General features: G+C 46.2%; 2 protein-coding genes across 3 annotated transcripts; both read left to right on the forward strand.

The window, feature by feature from the left end:
- Nucleotides 1-2,096: 2,096 nt before the first annotated feature.
- LOC149438184 (uncharacterized) lies at nucleotides 2,097-4,019 on the forward strand. Of its 2 annotated transcripts, none has more exons than XM_089660129.1 (6): nucleotides 2,097-2,193; nucleotides 2,336-2,662; nucleotides 2,779-2,978; nucleotides 3,068-3,295; nucleotides 3,375-3,581; nucleotides 3,688-4,019. In XM_089660129.1, the coding sequence occupies exons 2-6, from the start codon at nucleotides 2,389-2,391 to the stop codon at nucleotides 3,838-3,840; spliced, it is 1,062 nt and encodes a 353-aa protein (XP_089516255.1). In that variant the 5' UTR covers nucleotides 2,097-2,193; nucleotides 2,336-2,388; the 3' UTR covers nucleotides 3,841-4,019. The 2 variants fall into 2 exon arrangements, with proteins under 2 accessions (XP_089516255.1, XP_089516256.1); XM_089660130.1 differs by having other exon boundaries at nucleotides 2,099-2,193; nucleotides 2,339-2,662.
- A 12,017-nt stretch (nucleotides 4,020-16,036) lies between these two features.
- On the forward strand, nucleotides 16,037-18,239 carry LOC149438185 (uncharacterized). The gene has a single exon (XM_089660116.1). It carries the CDS (start codon nucleotides 16,047-16,049, stop codon nucleotides 18,033-18,035), a length of 1,989 nt encoding a protein of 662 aa, XP_089516242.1. The 5' UTR covers nucleotides 16,037-16,046; the 3' UTR covers nucleotides 18,036-18,239.

Raw genomic sequence — 18,239 nt, forward strand, 5'->3', positions numbered from 1 at the left:
TCTCTGTAAGACAGGGATGTCCAAACTTTTTTCAAAGAGGGCCAGATTGGATGAAGTGAACATGGTGGAGGGCCGAACATTTTTCCGAACATTCTTTGAACCATTACAATTAAATGCAAATAAATTATTTTATGCCGAGTTAATTGCAAACGACATACTTTCCATTTCATAACATTGAGATCAACTGACAGCTGAGATTTCACAATGTATTGAAAAAAACTTACCTGCACTAATGTGAAGGGTGAAAAAGGTAGGTGGAGCTGAAGTCTCCGCTCGGCAGCCGGGAGGGGAAGAGAAACACACTTCACGCTGGAAGCCCGGCCCTGACGTCACCGCCCTCTGTCGCTCCCAGCGCGGCGCAGTCACGCATGCGCACTGCTCTCAAGCAGAAGACTGTCTGCCACAGAAGGGAGGGCCGTGGGAGGGCCACATTACACAGAGCAGGGAGGGCTGTTGGAGGGCCGTATTAAACCGACCCCCGGGACGTAAATGGCCCGCGGGCCGGACTTTGGACATGCCTGCTGTAAGGTAATACAATGCAGGAATGGGTATTAGGGGACATTTCTCGGGGCTGCAGTTCCTCTGATCTCCACAAGGTGGTAATCTCATTTCTACTAACCAGACAGGACTTCTCTAGAACAGCGTTTTTCAACCACTGTGCCGCGGCACACTAGTGTGCCGTGAGATATTCTCTGGTGTGCCGTGGGAAAAATTCCAATTTCATCTGTAACATGTGGCTTCGGCTCACAAATAGACCAATCATTAGAATCTAATGATTCAGTGGTCGGCAAGCCGCGGCTCGCGAGCCACATGCGGCTCTTTACCCAGTCTAATGCGGCTCTTCTGTGTGCCGGGCGCCTGCTCCCCTCCCTCCTCTCGGTCGGCCGCTCCCCTGCCTCCTCTCGGTTGGCAGCCCCAAAAGTCCGCGCGGACCTTTTAATCCGGCTTGCGGATGTGGCTGTCAGGATGTGTGTAGGCGGGGCAGCGTGCCGAACGTGAGGGGAGGGGAGCTAGGCTCCTCTCACAGTCCGCCCTGAAGACCCGAACGGCGCGGGAAGACAGCGAGAGGAACGCAAAAGGTAAGTGAATTGACACGGGGGACTTGGCTTACTAGAAGGGGGGGGGGGGGAATAGTACTGTGGGGGATGAAATACTATATGAGGGATGAATTACTTTATGAGGGATGAAATACTATATGGGGGGATGAAATACTATATGGGGGATGAATTACTATATCAGGGATGAATTACTATATGAGGGATGAAATACTATATGGGGGGATGAAATACTATATGGGGGGATGAAATACTATATGAGGGATGAAATACTATATGGGGGGATGAAATACTATATGAGGGATGAAATACTATATGGGGGATGAATTACTATATGAGGGATGAATTACTGTATGAGGGATGAAATACTATATGGGGGGATGAAATACTATATGAGGGATGAAATACTATATGAGGGGATGAAATACTATATGGGGGGATGAAATACTATATGGGGGATGAAATACTATATGAGGGATGAAATACTATATGAGGGATGAATTACTATATGAGGGATGAAATACTATATGGGGGGATGAAATACTATATGGGGGGATGAAATACTATATGGGGGGATGAAATACTATATGAGGGATGAATTACTATGGGGGATGAATTACTATATGGAGGATGAATTACTATATGGGGGATTAATTACTATGCTTACTATGGGGGAATATTACTATACTTACTATGGATGACACATACACATCATTCATCTACTCTTGGTCCGGCCCCCGGGTCCAATTATAAAATACTTTATTATTTCATAATAAAGTAATTATAAAATAATTTCTTTGTGTTTGATTCCTATTCAAGAGAATTACTTTATATATAGTCAATATAGGCACAGAGGTAAATTTTTTTAACATTTTCTAATGGTGGTGTGCCTCGTGATTTTTTTCATGAAAAAAGTGTGCCTTTGCACAAAAAAGGTTGAAAAACACTGCTCTAGAATACAGACAGGAAGTGATGTCAGGAACAGACAGGAAGTGATGTGAATAAAGACAGGAAGTGATGTCAGCAACAGACAGGAAGTGATGTCAGGAACAGATAGGAAGTGATGTGGAATAAAGACGGGCTGTGCCATGTGGTGTGGAGGAGATCGGAGACATTGCAGGAAGTAGCAGCAGAGGAGGTAATAAGATGTTATGTTCTATTTAAACCCAGTAACACCCCGTCATGTCTGTCCTCTTCCTCTATAGTCATGTCTGTCCTCTTCCTCCATAGTCATGTCTGTCTTCTTCCTCCATAGTCTCTGTGATGTCTTTTATCTCCAGCAGATTATACACATCAATATTTAGAAGGACACAAGGACCTCTACAAGGACGTCATGATGGAGGACCACCAGAGAGGACACAAGGACCTCTACAAGGACGTCATGATGGAGGACCACCAGAGAGGAAACAAGGACCTCTACAAGGACGTCATGATGGAGGACCACCAGAGAGGACACAAGGACCTCTACAAGGACGTCATGATGGAGGACCACCAGAGAGGACACAAGGACCTCTACAAGGACGTCATGATGGAGGACCACCAGAGAGGAAACAAGGACCTCTACAAGGACGTCATGATGGACAATCAGCCGCCCCTCACATCACCGGGTAAGAGGAGACTTTATTGTAAAGGAGAGAGCAGTACGGAGGATCCACCTAGATCCCCCATCATCTGATAAACACATAGAAACAATGGATTCAGTCAGTGTGTGTGTTTCCTACAGATGGATTCAGTCATGGGAACCCACCAGAGAGATGTCCCCATCCTCTGTATTCCCGGGATTCCACACAGGAAGGTCACACCATCCCTCACCATCATCAGGTGGGTGGATCCAGTCATGGGAACCCACCAGAGAGATGTCCCCGTCCTCTGTATTCCCGGGATTCCACACAGGAAGGTCACACCATCCCTCACCATCATCAGGTAGATGAGGAACAATCACTGATAGTATCATTAGGATCTGTACATTATCTGCATTGTTACCATTGATGTCATTTTTATTATATATTCAGAGTGCAAACCTGAGAGATCCTAAAGTTGAAGTTAAAGAAGAGATAAAAGAGGAGCAGGATGAGGATGGGGGGATGGAGGAGTCAGAGCTTCTAGGAGAACACAAAGATCTGTACCAGGACACCATGCTGGAGTCATCCAGCTACAGGAACCCACCAGAGAGATGTCCTCGTCCTCTGTATTCCCGGGATTCCACACAGGAAGGTCACACCATCCCTCACCATCATCAGGTAGATGATGACAATTATTGGTAGGTGGGATTTATACTCGGCATGTTTGTTACAATGAATGTTTTATTATATCTCTCAGAGTGGAATCCTCGGGGATGAGAATATTGATGGTAAAGAAGAGTATAAAGAGGAGGATGAGGAGGATGGAGTGATGGAGGAGTTTTCAGAAGGACACAAGAAGATGATGGAGCCACCTAATACCAGGAAGCCACCAGAGAGATGTCCCCGTCCTCTGTATTCCCGGGATTCCACACAGGAAGGTCACACCATCCCTCACCATTGCAAGGTTGGTGGGATGGAGCATCTAGAACATGGATTCATACAGACAATGTGTGGAGTTTCTGTGACCTTCTATCTTCCAGATGATATTTCCTCTCCTTCTCTTGATGTAGAGTGGAGATCCAATCGATATAGAATTTGAGGTGAAAGCAGAAGAAGAAGAGGCGTATGTGAGGGATGATCAGCAGTCTATGGAGGAGGATGGAATAACGGGGACATTTATAGAGGAGGACACTCCTACAGAGATCAGCACAGGTGGGTCATGAACACCAAATCCATTCCTCCACCCATACTGCTCACTGATTGGTCCAGAGTAGGGCGGGGGCGGGGTGATATCAGCCTGTAATACATCAGAAGAAACAATGCCGTCCCGATTGATCCGGTAAACGTATCTGGATTATATCTGCGACTCACTTCAATAAAAGCGTGGATTGTAAACCTGAAATACTGGAAGTCAGAAAAAATGGCGGCTGACTGGCGCATTACCGCCTACAAAGTGGTTCCTTCCATCCCATGCGGAGTCATGTGACCTACAAACGTCCAATGCCATGTTGTATGTATTAGATCACACGGCTCATAGAAAAGTTGTCATTCACATGGTGGACGTGCTGTAATCATAGAGGGGAGTGGAGGGAATGACAGAGGGGGGTGGAGGACACTGAATGGAGGTCAGTGGAGGGGTTGGCAGAGAGGGGTGGAGGTCAGTGGAGGGAATGACAGAGAGGGGTGGAGGTCAGTGGAGGGAATGACAGAGAGGGGTGGAGGTCAGTGGAGGGAATGACAGAGGGGGGTGGAGGGATTGGCAGAGGGGGGTGGAGGGATTGGCAGAGAGGGGTGGAGGTCAGTGGAGGGATTGGCAGAGAGGAGTGGAGGGATTGGCAGAGAGGGGTGGAGGTCAGTGGAGGGATTGGCACAGGGGGGTGGAGGGATTGGCAGAGGGGGGTGGAGGTCAGTGGAGGGATTGGCAGAAAGGGGCGGCAGTCACTGATTGGTTGGTAAGGTGTATGAGTCTAGCAGCAGCATTCATAATAGACTGAAGGGGGTGTGGCCTGTGTGACGGTAGACCAGTGAGGAGGGAGTTGCAGTAATGGAGGCGGGATATAACAAGGCGTGGATGAGTTGTTTGGTGTCATTGGTCAGGAAGGGGAGGAGTTTGGCGATGTTCTGGGGGTTGAGGCGGCAGGATTTAGCCGGTGATTGGATGTGGGGGCCGGAAGGAGGGGTCAGATTCTAGGGTGACGCCCATCCCCCCGGCATGAGGGGCTTATTAGAGGCTCAGTGCGCTTCCTCTAGGGGTGTATGAGACCTGCGTCCCGTATCACTGACCGTATACAACATAGTATATACTATATACCACCTAGAGCCCAAACATTTCCCTCACACTCGGGCTGCAGGCAGAACAACCAACGTTCCCGATTCCCATCTAAAGTCACTCAGCCAATCAGACTGTTACTGGCCACCGGAGGAAGTGAGCCGTGTCTCTGAAATCACCCAAAAGACTCCTTAGAACGGTTGCCTCGTCATATTCTAGATTGCCTCGTGCTCATCCAAGATGGAGCTGCATCTCATGCCTCTTCCCTCCTCGTGGATACCGCACCCTATGAAGACGGCCAGCGTGATGACGTCATATCCCGTTTCCCTGCATTCATCATTTTTCCATGATTTCATCCCTCGGAGGTAATACATACAACATGGCATTGAAGGTTTGTAGGTCACATGACTCCGCATGGGATGGAATGAACCACTTTGTAGGCGGTAATGCGCCAGTCAGCCGCCATTTGTTCTGTGTTCAGCCTGTAATCCCGGGTCACTTCCCTGAGCTGTGTTCCCCGTCCTGTATTCCTGGATTTCTCTCCCATAATCTTCCTTCTCTGTTATCTGCTGGCTGTGCCGGGTGGAGGGATATGTCTGGAGTGTCTCAGCCCCAAGTCACTGAGTGCAGTCTCAGGAGATGGGAGGCAGCGGTGTGGGACCTACATAGTTACATAGTTAGTCTGGCTGAAAAAACACATCCATCTAGTTGTACCATTAATAATAAAAGTTATAATCCGACACCCACAGCTGATCCACCAGAAGGCAAAACCCAGCAAAGCACGATCCGATCTCCTCCTGCAGGGGAAACCTTCCTCCCTGACCCCCCGAGAGGCAATCGGATATTCCCGGGATCAACTTTCCCTATAAATGTTATATCCAGTTATATTCTGTGTATCCGAGAAAGGATCCAGGACTTTCCTACAGCAACCCCCCCTTATGTATTATACATGGAGATCACATCCCCCCCCCTTATGTATTATACATGGAGATCACATCCCCCCCCCCTTATGTATTATACATGGAGATCATACCCCCCCTTATGTATTATACATGGAGATCATATCCCCCCTTATGTATTATACATGGAGATCATATCCCCCCTTATGTATTATACATGGAGATCATATCCCCCTTATGTATTATACATGGAGATCATATCCCCCTTATGTATTATACATGGAGATCATATCCCCCTTATGTATTATACATGGAGATCATATCCCCCCTTATGTATTATACATGGAGATCATATCCCCCCTTATGTATTATACATGGAGATCATATCCCCCCTTATGTATTATACATGGAGATCACATCCCCCCTTATGTATTATACATGGAGATCATATCCCCCCCTTATGTATTATACATGGAGATCATATCCCCCCTTATGTATTATACATGGAGATCATATCCCCCCTTATGTATTATACATGGTGATCATATCCCCCCTTATGTATTATACATGGTGATCATATCCCCCCTTATGTATTATACATGGAGATCATATCCCCCCCTTATGTATTATACATGGTGATCATATCCCCCCTTATGTATTATACATGGAGATCATATCCCCCCTTATGTATTATACATGGTGATCATATCCCCCCCTTATGTATTATACATGGTGATCATATCCCCCCTTATGTATTATACATGGAGATCATATCCCCCCCTTATGTATTATACATGGTGATCATATCCCCCCTTATGTATTATACATGGAGATCATATCCCCCCTTATGTATTATACATGGTGATCATATCCCCCCCTTATGTATTATACATGGAGATCATATCCCCCCCTTATGTATTATACATGGAGATCATATCCCCCCTTATGTATTATACATGGTGATCATATCCCCCCCCCCTTATGTATTATACATGGTGATCATATCCCCCCCCCCTTATGTATTATACATGGTGATCATATCCTCCCCTCCCCCTTATGTATTATACATGGAGATCATATCCCCCCCTTATGTATTATACATGGAGATCATATCTCCCCCCTTATGTATTATACATGGAGATCATATCTCCCCCCTTATGTATTATACATGGAGATCATATCCCCCCCTTATGTATTATACATGGAGATCATATCCCCCCTTATGTATTATACATGGAGATCACATCCCCCCTTATGTATTATACATGGAGATCATATCCCCCCCTTATGTATTATACATGGAGATCATATCCCCCCTTATGTATTATACATGGAGATCATATCCCCCCTTATGTATTATACATGGTGATCATATCCCCCCTTATGTATTATACATGGTGATCATATCCCCCCCTTATGTATTATACATGGTGATCATATCCCCCCTTATGTATTATACATGGAGATCATATCCCCCCCTTATGTATTATACATGGTGATCATATCCCCCCTTATGTATTATACATGGAGATCATATCCCCCCTTATGTATTATACATGGTGATCATATCCCCCCCTTATGTATTATACATGGTGATCATATCCCCCCTTATGTATTATACATGGAGATCATATCCCCCCCTTATGTATTATACATGGTGATCATATCCCCCCTTATGTATTATACATGGAGATCATATCCCCCCTTATGTATTATACATGGTGATCATATCCCCCCCTTATGTATTATACATGGAGATCATATCCCCCCCTTATGTATTATACATGGAGATCATATCCCCCCTTATGTATTATACATGGTGATCATATCCCCCCCCCCTTATGTATTATACATGGTGATCATATCCCCCCCCCCTTATGTATTATACATGGTGATCATATCCTCCCCTCCCCCTTATGTATTATACATGGAGATCATATCCCCCCCTTATGTATTATACATGGAGATCATATCTCCCCCCTTATGTATTATACATGGAGATCATATCTCCCCCCTTATGTATTATACATGGAGATCATATCCCCCCCTTATGTATTATACATGGTGATCATATCCCCCCTTATGTATTATACATGGAGATCATATCCCCCCCTTATGTATTATACATGGTGATCATATCCCCCCTTATGTATTATACATGGAGATCATATCCCCCCTTATGTATTATACATGGTGATCATATCCCCCCCTTATGTATTATACATGGTGATCATATCCCCCCTTATGTATTATACATGGAGATCATATCCCCCCCTTATGTATTATACATGGTGATCATATCCCCCCTTATGTATTATACATGGAGATCATATCCCCCCCTTATGTATTATACATGGTGATCATATCCCCCCCTTATGTATTATACATGGAGATCATATCCCCCCCTTATGTATTATACATGGAGATCATATCCCCCCCCCCCTTATGTATTATACATGGTGATCATATCCCCCCCCCCCTTATGTATTATACATGGTGATCATATCCCCCCCCCCCCCTTATGTATTATACATGGTGATCATATCCTCCCCTCCCCCTTATGTATTATACATGGAGATCATATCCCCCCCTTATGTATTATACATGGAGATCATATCCCCCCCTTATGTATTATACATGGAGATCATATCTCCCCCCTTATGTATTATACATGGAGATCATATCCCCCCCTTATGTATTATACATGGAGATCATATCCCCCTTATGTATTATACATGGAGATCATATCCCCCCTTATGTATTATACATGGAGATCATATCCCCCCTTATGTATTATACATGGAGATCATATCCCCCCCTTATGTATTATACATGGAGATCATATCCCCCCCTTATGTATTATACATGGAGATCATATCCCCCCCTTATGTATTATACATGGAGATCATATCCCCCCCTTATGTATTATACATGGAGATCATATCCCCCCCTTATGTATTATACATGGAGATCATATCCCCCCCTTATGTATTATACATGGAGATCATATCCCCCCTTATGTATTATACATGGAGATCATATCCCGCTTATATATTATACATGGAGATCACATCCCCCCCTTATGTATTATACATGGAGATCATATCCCCCTTATGTATTATACATGGAGATCATATCCCCCCTTATGTATTATACCTGGAGATCATATAACCCCTTATGTATTATACATGGAGATCATATCCCCCCTTATGTATTATACATGGAGATCATATCCCCCCTTATGTATTATACATGGAGATCATATCCCCCCATTATGTATTATACATGGAGATCATATCCCCCCTTATGTATTATACATGGAGATCATATCCCCCCCTTATGTATTATACATGGAGATCATATCCCCCCCTTATGTATTATACATGGAGATCATATCCCCCCTTATGTATTATACATGGAGATCACATCCCCCCCTTATGTATTATACATGGTGATCACATCCCCCCCCCTTATGTATTATACATGGTGATCATATCCCCCCCCCCCCTTATGTATTATACATGGTGATCATATCCCCCTTATGTATTATACATGGAGATCATATCCCCCCTTATGTATTATACATGGAGATCATATCCCCCCTTATGTATTATACATGGAGATCATATCCCCCCTTATGTATTATACATGGAGATCATATCCCCCCCTTATGTATTATACATGGAGATCATATCCCCCCCTTATGTATTATACATGGAGATCACATCCCCCCTTATGTATTATACATGGAGATCACATCCCCCCTTATGTATTATACATGGAGATCACATCCCCCCCTTATGTATTATACATGGTGATCACATCCCCCCTATGTATTATACATGGAGATCACATCCCCCCCTTATGTATTATACATGGTGATCACATCCCCCCCCCTTATGTATTATACATGGTGATCATATCCCCCCCCCCTTATGTATTATACATGGTGATCATATCCCCCTTATGTATTATACATGGAGATCATATCCCCCCTTATGTATTATACATGGAGATCATATCCCCCCTTATGTATTATACATGGAGATCATATCCCCCCTTATGTATTATACATGGAGATCATATCCCCCCCTTATGTATTATACATGGAGATCATATCCCCCCCTTATGTATTATACATGGAGATCACATCCCCCCTTATGTATTATACATGGAGATCACATCCCCCCTTATGTATTATACATGGAGATCACATCCCCCCCTTATGTATTATACATGGTGATCACATCCCCCCTATGTATTATACATGGAGATCATATCCCCCCTTATGTATTATACATGGAGATCATATCCCCCCTTATGTATTATACATGGAGATCATATCCCCCCTTATGTATTATACATGGAGATCATATCCCCCCTTATGTATTATACATGGAGATCATATCCCCCCTTATGTATTATACATGGAGATCATATCCCCCCTTATGTATTATACATGGAGATCACATCCCCCCCTTATGTATTATACATGGAGATCACATCCCCCCTTATGTATTATACATGGAGATCACATCCCCCCCTTATGTATTATACATGGTGATCACATCCCCCCTATGTATTATACATGGAGATCATATCCCCCCTTATGTATTATACATGGAGATCATATCCCCCCTTATGTATTATACATGGAGATCATATCCCCCCTTATGTATTATACATGGAGATCATATCCCCCTTATGTATTATACATGGAGATCATATCCCCCCTTATGTATTATACATGGAGATCATATCCCCCCTTATGTATTATACATGGAGATCACATCCCCCCCTTATGTATTATACATGGAGATCACATCCCCCCTTATGTATTATACATGGAGATCACATCCCCCCCTTATGTATTATACATGGTGATCATATCCCCCCCTTATGTATTATACGTGGAGATCATATCCCCCCCTTATGTATTATACGTGGAGATCATATCCCCCCCTTATGTATTATACGTGGAGATCATATCCCCCCCTTATGTATTATACGTGGAGATCATATCCCCCCCTTATGTATTATTCGTGGAGATCATATCCCCCCTTATGTATTATACGTGGAGATCATATCCCCCCTTATGTATTATACGTGGAGATCATATCCCCCCCTTATGTATTATACGTGGAGATCATATCCCCCCCTTATGTATTATACATGGAGATCATATCCCCTCTTATGTATTATACATGGAGATCATATCCCCCTTATGTATTATACATGGAGATCATATCCCCCCTTATGTATTATACATGGAGATCATATCCCCCCCTTATGTATTATACATGGAGATCATATCCCCCCCTTATTTTTTAGGATTTTTAATATAAGACCCTATATTTTTTATAAATATATTAATAAGTTGGGGTCCCAACACTGAGCCTTGGGGTACCCCACTAATAACACTGAACCTTGGGGTACCCCATTAACCCCTTCCATACTGAGCACTTTTACCCCCTTCCTTCCCCCAGGCCATTTTTGAGGTTTCAGTTCTCTCACTTTCAGTGACAATTGTGCGATCATACAACACTGTACCCAAACTAAAATTTGGGGGATATCTGTACCGTCCCGACATTTGGGGGGATATCTGTACCGTCCCGACATTTGGGGGGATATCTGTACCGTCCCGACATTTGGGGGGATATCTGTACCGTCCCGACATTTGGGGGGATATCTGTACCGTCCCGACATTTGGGGGATATCTGTACCGTTCTGACATTTGGGGGGATATCTGTACCGTCCTGACATTTGGGGGATATCTGTACCGTCCCGACATTTGGGGGATATCTGTACCGTCCCGACATTTGGGGGATATCTGTACCGTCTTGACATTTGGGGGATATCTGTCCCGTCCCGACACTTGGGGGATCTCTGTCCCGTCCCGACACTTGGGGGATCTCTGTCCCGTCCCGACATTTGGGGGATCTCTGTCCCGTCCCGACATTTGGGGGGATCTCTGTCCCGTCCCGACATTTGGGGGGATGTCTGTCCCGTCCCGACATTTGGGGGGGATGTCTGTCCCGTCCCGACATTTGGGGGGGATGTCTGTCCCGTCCCGACATTTGGGGGGGATGTCTGTCCCGTCCCGACATTTGGGGGGGGATGTCTGTCCCGTCCCGACATTTGGGGGGGATGTCTGTCCCGTCCCGACATTTGGGGGGGATGTCTGTCCCGTCCCGACATTTGGGGGGGATGTCTGTCCCGTCCCGACATTTGGGGGATGTCTTTACCGTCCCGACATTTGGGGGATCTCTGTCCCGTCCCGACATTTGGGGGATCTCTGTCCCGACATTTGGGGGGATCTCTGTATAGTCCCGACATTTGGGGGGATGTCTGTCCCGTCCCGACATTTGGGGGGATGTCTGTCCCGTCCCGACATTTGGGGGGATGTCTGTCCCGTCCCGACATTTGGGGGGATCTCTGTCCCGTCCCGACATTTGGGGGGATCTCTGTCCCGTCCCGACATTCGTGGACCTCAGGAAATGAGATTGGCTGTCAGTCCTTCAGGATTGATCAATACTCAGATATCTCCCATAGTTTGTGAACTCTATAACTTCCCTTCAGACTAAATCATAAATCCTAATTTGGGTTTTTTCACCCCAGAAATGGAGCAGAAAACATCTCGGCCTAAATTTCTGAAGAACAATTATTTATTTGTAAACTTTTATAACAGAAATAAAGAAAAACGTTTTATTTTCAAAATTTTTGGTCTTTTGAGAAGAAAATGAAGCCATCCATAGTATACAACTGTCATGTGACCTGCAGTGATTGGTCACAACAGGTCACATGGTACTGACAATGGGGCGGTACACAGATCTGTCATTGGCCGTGTCGGAGGTACGTGGTCGGTGACAGATCCCGCCGCTGCACGGCTCTGCGGGGAGGCAAACTGCGCATTCCTGGAAGGACTCCATATGGCTTCCACCCGGAGGGACGAGGTGCTCACCCCGCCACCATCTGCCATAGTCCGGGGGGGAACCGGCTAATCACACTGAGCCTTGGGGTACCCCACTAATCACACTGAGCCTTGGGGTACCCCACTAATAACACTGAGACTTGGGGTACCCCACTAATCACACTGAGCCTCGGGGTACCCCACTAATCACACTGAGCCTCGGGGTACCCCACTAATCACACTGAGCCTTGGAGTACCCCACTAATGACACTGAGCCTTGGGGTACCCCACTAATGACACTGAGCCTTGGGGTACCCCACTAGTCACACTGAGCCTTGGGGTACCCCACTAGTCACACTGAGCCTTGGGGTACCCCACTAATCACACTGAGCCTTGGGGTACCCCACTAATCACACTGAGCCTTGGGGTACCCCACTAATCACACTGAGCCTTGGGGTACCCCACTAATCACACTGAACCTTGGGGTACCCCACTAATAATACTGAGCCTTGGGGTACCCCACTGACACCCCCAGACCATGCAGAGTATGAATCATTAACCACTACTCTCTGAATACGATCTTTCAGCCAGTTTTCTATCCATTTACATTCAGATTATTCCAGTATTTAACTTACACATTAGCTGTGTGTGGGGAACTGTGTCCGCGTACGCCACGTCCACCGCCACCCCTCTGTCCAAGTATACCACGTCCACCGCCGCCCCTCTGTCCGAGTACGCCACGTCCACCGCCGCCCCTCTGTCCGAGTACGCCACGTCCACCGCCGCCCCTCTGTCCGAGTACGCCACGTCCACCGCCACCCCTCTGTCCGAGTACGCCACGTCCACCGCCACCCCTCTGTCCGAGTACGCCACGTCCACCGCCACCCCTCTGTCCGAGTACGCCACGTCCACCGCCACCCCTCTGTCCGAGTACGCCACGTCCACCGCCACCCCTCTGTCCGAGTATACCACGTCCACCGCCGCCCCTCTGTCCGAGTACACCACGTCCACCGCCGCCCCTCTGTCCGAGTACGCCACGTCCACCGCCACCCCTCTGTCCGAGTACGCCACGTCCACCGCCACCCCTCTGTCCGAGTACGCCACGTCCACCGCCACCCCTCTGTCCGAGTACGCCACGTCCACCGCCACCCCTCTGTCCGAGTATGCCACATCCACCGCCACCCCTCTGTCCAAGGATTTGCTCACCTCCAATCTAACCCGTTCCATGATGGTTTAATCCCAGCTCACCTCTACATGTTGTCTACAGTAAACATTTCAGCTTCCACTGATTACAGAATACTAATACTGAGAGTCCTGACCCTTATACTATATAACTTGTACATTACATCCTCCTGACCCCTGCACTATATACTCTATGTTGTACATTACATACTCCTGACCCCTGCACTATATACTCTATGTTGTACATTACATACACCTGACCCCTGCACTATATACTCTATGTTGTACATTACATACTCCTGACCCCTGCACTATATACTCTATGTTGTACATTACATACTCCTGACCCCTGCACTATATACTCCGTGTTGTACATTACATACACCTGACCCCTGCACTATATACTCTATGTTGTACATTACATCCTCCTGACCCCTGCACTATATACTCCGTGTTGTACATTACATACTCCTGACCCCTGCATTATATACTCTATGTTGTACATTACATACTCCTGACCCCTGCACTATATACTCTGTTGTACATTCCATCCTCCTGACCCCTGCACTATATACTCCGTGTTGTACATTACATACTCCTGACCCCTGCATTATATACTCCATGTTGTACATTACATACTCCTGACCCCTGCACTATATACTGTATGTTGTACATTACATCCTCCTGACCCCTGCACTATATACTCTATGTTGTACATTACATACTCCTGACCCCTGCATTATATACTCCATGTTGTACATTACATACTCCTGACCCCTGCACTATATACTCCATGTTGTACATTACATACTCCTGACCCCTGCACTATATACTCCATGTTGTACATTACATACTCCTGACCCCTGCACTATATACTCTGTGTTGTACATTACATACCCCTGACCCCTGCACTATATACTCTGTGTTGTACATTACATACCCCTGACCCCTGCTCTCATCCTCCCCCCACTGCTATATATACACATAATATGTCTTCTCTGTTCCCCCCATTTCCTCCCAGCTGGACATTTTATATCGGATGATGTGATTGGAGCACAGACTTTTACATGGTGATAATAATGTGATAACATCCTCCAACCAGAAAGTGATAATGAGGGAGGAGCCAATACCCCAATGATGGTGGTCTTCAGGATGAGGGAGGAGTGAATACCCCAATGATGGTGGTCTTCAGGATCGGGGAGGAGCCAATACCCCAATGATGGTGGTCTTCAGGATCGGGGAGGAGCCAATACCCCAATGATGGTGGTCTTCAGGATGAGGGAGGAGTCACTACCCCAATGATGGTGGTCTTCAGGATGAGGGAGGAGTCAATACCCAATGATGGTGGTCTACAGGATGGGGGAGGAGCCAATAGCCCAATGATGGTGGTCTTCAAGGTCAGGATGAGGGAGGAGTCAATACCCCAATGATGGTGGTCTTCAGGATGTGGGAGGAGTCAATACCCAAATGATGGTGGTTTTCAGGATGGGGGAGGAGCCAATACCCCAATGATGGTGGTCTTCAGGATAAGGGAGGAGTAAATACCCCAATGATGGTGGTCTACAGGATGGGGGAGGAGCCAATAGCCCAATGATGGTGGCCTTCAAGGTCAGGGTGAGGGAGGAGTCAATACCCCAATGATGGTGGTCTTCAGGATGTGGGAGGAGTCAATACCACAATGATGGTGGTCTTCAGGGTCAGGATGGGGGAGGAGTCAATGCCCCAATGATGGTGGTCTTCAGGGTCAGTCCAGTCTTCATCTTGGTTGTTCACCCCCCATCCTCACTCTCTGACCTCTGGTGGGGCTCAGCCCCGCTGTTCTTCATGACTAAATCATGGAGTAAATAAGGAAGTGCAGTACTTCTTGTGTTGGGAAGATGGCGATGAGTGATAGAGGGGGTGGGGACCCTCATCCTATAATCCCCTCATCACTGTCCCTCCTATAAAAGACAGTTCTGGTTGTTTCCTCACTCTCTGACTAAGGTCCATGAATAAAGAAATGACCTGGTAGGAGATCAGAGGAGCCATTTCCTAGTTCCCTTGAGGGTGGAATTGTAAGCTCCTCAGAGACCAAGCTGCCTGATGTGGGCGGAGTCCTAGTTTGGGGGAACCAATCAGCTCCTGTCTAGTAATCCTCTTTGTCTTTGTATTTTAGTCCATGGCCGGGAGATGAGGAAAACCTCCGAGGATTGTCTCACTTTGTCTCCAGACTGGAAAGTAGAAGATGAGGACATCACACAGTATAGTCCAGGAGAAAACCCGGCTCCCTCCAATGTCCATCCGGCACCACCCAGTGTAGATGGACCATCGGATTCCTCGTATCCTGAGGAACCTCAGACTGTGCGGGACCGGGCCGACCTTCCAACAGGGAAGAGGTTCTCCTGTCCTGAGTGCGGGAAATGTTTCCAATATAAATCCCGTCTTAATTTGCATATAATATCTCACACGGGGGAGAAGCAGTATTCCTGTTCTGAGTGCGGGAAATGTTTCTCTTATAAATTCGGTCTTAAAAGGCATGAAAGAGCTCACACGGCAGAGAAGCTGTATTCCTGTCCTGAGTGCGGGAAATGTTTCCCTTCTAAATCCAATTTTAATGAGCATGTAAGATCTCACACGGTGGAGAAGCCGTATTCCTGTTCTGAGTGCGGGAAATGTTTTTTAGAAAAATCAAGACTTCTTATACATCAGAGATCTCACACAGGGGAGAAGCTATATGCCTGTCCTAAGTGCGGGAAAGGTTTCCAATCTAAATCTCAACTTAATGTGCATAAACGATCTCACACGGGGGAGAAGCCGTATTCCGGGCCTAACTGTGGGAAAGATTTTTCTATGAAACAAACACTTATCGTACATCAGAGGTCTCACACGGGGGAGAAGCCATATTCCTGTCCTGAGTGCGGGAAATATTTCCAATCTAAATCTCAACTTAATGTGCATAAACGATCTCACACGGGGGAGAAGCCATATTCCTGTTTAGAGTGCGGGAAATGTTTTTCAAGCAAGTCCTGTTTTCACACACATCAGAGATCTCACACGGGGGAAAAGCCATATTCCTGTCCTGAGTGTGGGAAATGTTTTTCAGCGAAGTACTATCTTTCCAGACATCAGAGACTTCACACGGGAGAGAAGCCGTATATTTGTCCTGAGTGCGGGAAATCTTTTTCACAGAGTTCCTATCTTCACACACATCAGAGATCTCACACGGGGGAGAAGCCGTATTCTTGTCCTGAGTGCGGGAAATGTTTTTCATGGAAGTCCCATCTTCGCTTACATCAGAGATCTCACACGGGGGAAAAGCCGTATTCCTGTCCTGAGTGCGGGAAATGTTTTTCACGGAAGTCTGTTCTTTGCTTACATCAGAGATTTCACACGGGTGAAAAGCCATATTCCTGTCCTGAGTGTGGAAAGTGGTTTTCATATAACTCTCATCTTCGCTCACATCAAAGATCTCACACGGGGGAGCAGCCATATTCCTGTTCTGAGTGCGGGAAATGTTTCCAATCTAAATCTGATCTTAATAAGCATATAAGATCTCACACGGGGGAAATGCCGTATTCCTGTCCTGAGTGCGGAAAGTTGTTTTCATGTAAGTCCAGTCTTTACATACATCAGAGATCTCACACGGGGGAGAAGCCGTATTCCTGTCCCGAGTGTGGAAAGTTGTTTTCACAGAAGTCCCATTTTAACTCACATCAGAGATCTCACACGGGGGAGCAGCCATATTCCTGTCCTGAGTGCGGGAAATGTTTTCCCTACAAGTCCAAACTTAACATACATCAGAGATCTCACACGGGGGAGAAGCCGTATTCCTGTCCTGAGTGCGGGAAATGTTTTTCATATACTCACAGTCTTTACTCACATCAGAGATCTCACACGGGGGAGAAGCCGTATTCTTGTCCTGAGTGCGGGAAATGTTTTTCACAGAAGTCCCATCTTTGCTTACATCAGAGATCTCACACGGGGGAAAAGCCGTATTCCTGTCCTGAGTGCGGGAAATGTTTTTCACGGAAGTCTGTTCTCTGCTTACATCAGAGATCTCACACGGGTGAAAAGCCATATTCCTGTCCTGAGTGCGGGAAATGTTTTTCACATACTCGCAGTCTTCACTTACATCAGAGATCTCACACGGGGGAGAAGCCGTATTCCTGTCCAGAGTGAGGGAAATGTTCCTCACTGAAGTCCTGTCTTCCTGTACATCAGGGATTATATTGTGGTAGACAGATCAGACCGGGGTCAGTCCTTATTGGGGGGCGGAATGGGGAAAGATGGGGGGAGGGCTATAACAGATGGTAAGAAGGTTCCCATGTTACAAACAACCAGTGGAATTGGTACCATTTGTATGCAAATAAAAAATACACAAAA

This window comes from Staurois parvus, unplaced genomic scaffold, assembly GCF_062004578.1.
Source record: "Staurois parvus isolate SC_StPar_1 unplaced genomic scaffold, SC_StPar_1.0 ptg001207l, whole genome shotgun sequence".
Taxonomy (NCBI): domain Eukaryota; kingdom Metazoa; phylum Chordata; class Amphibia; order Anura; family Ranidae; genus Staurois; species Staurois parvus.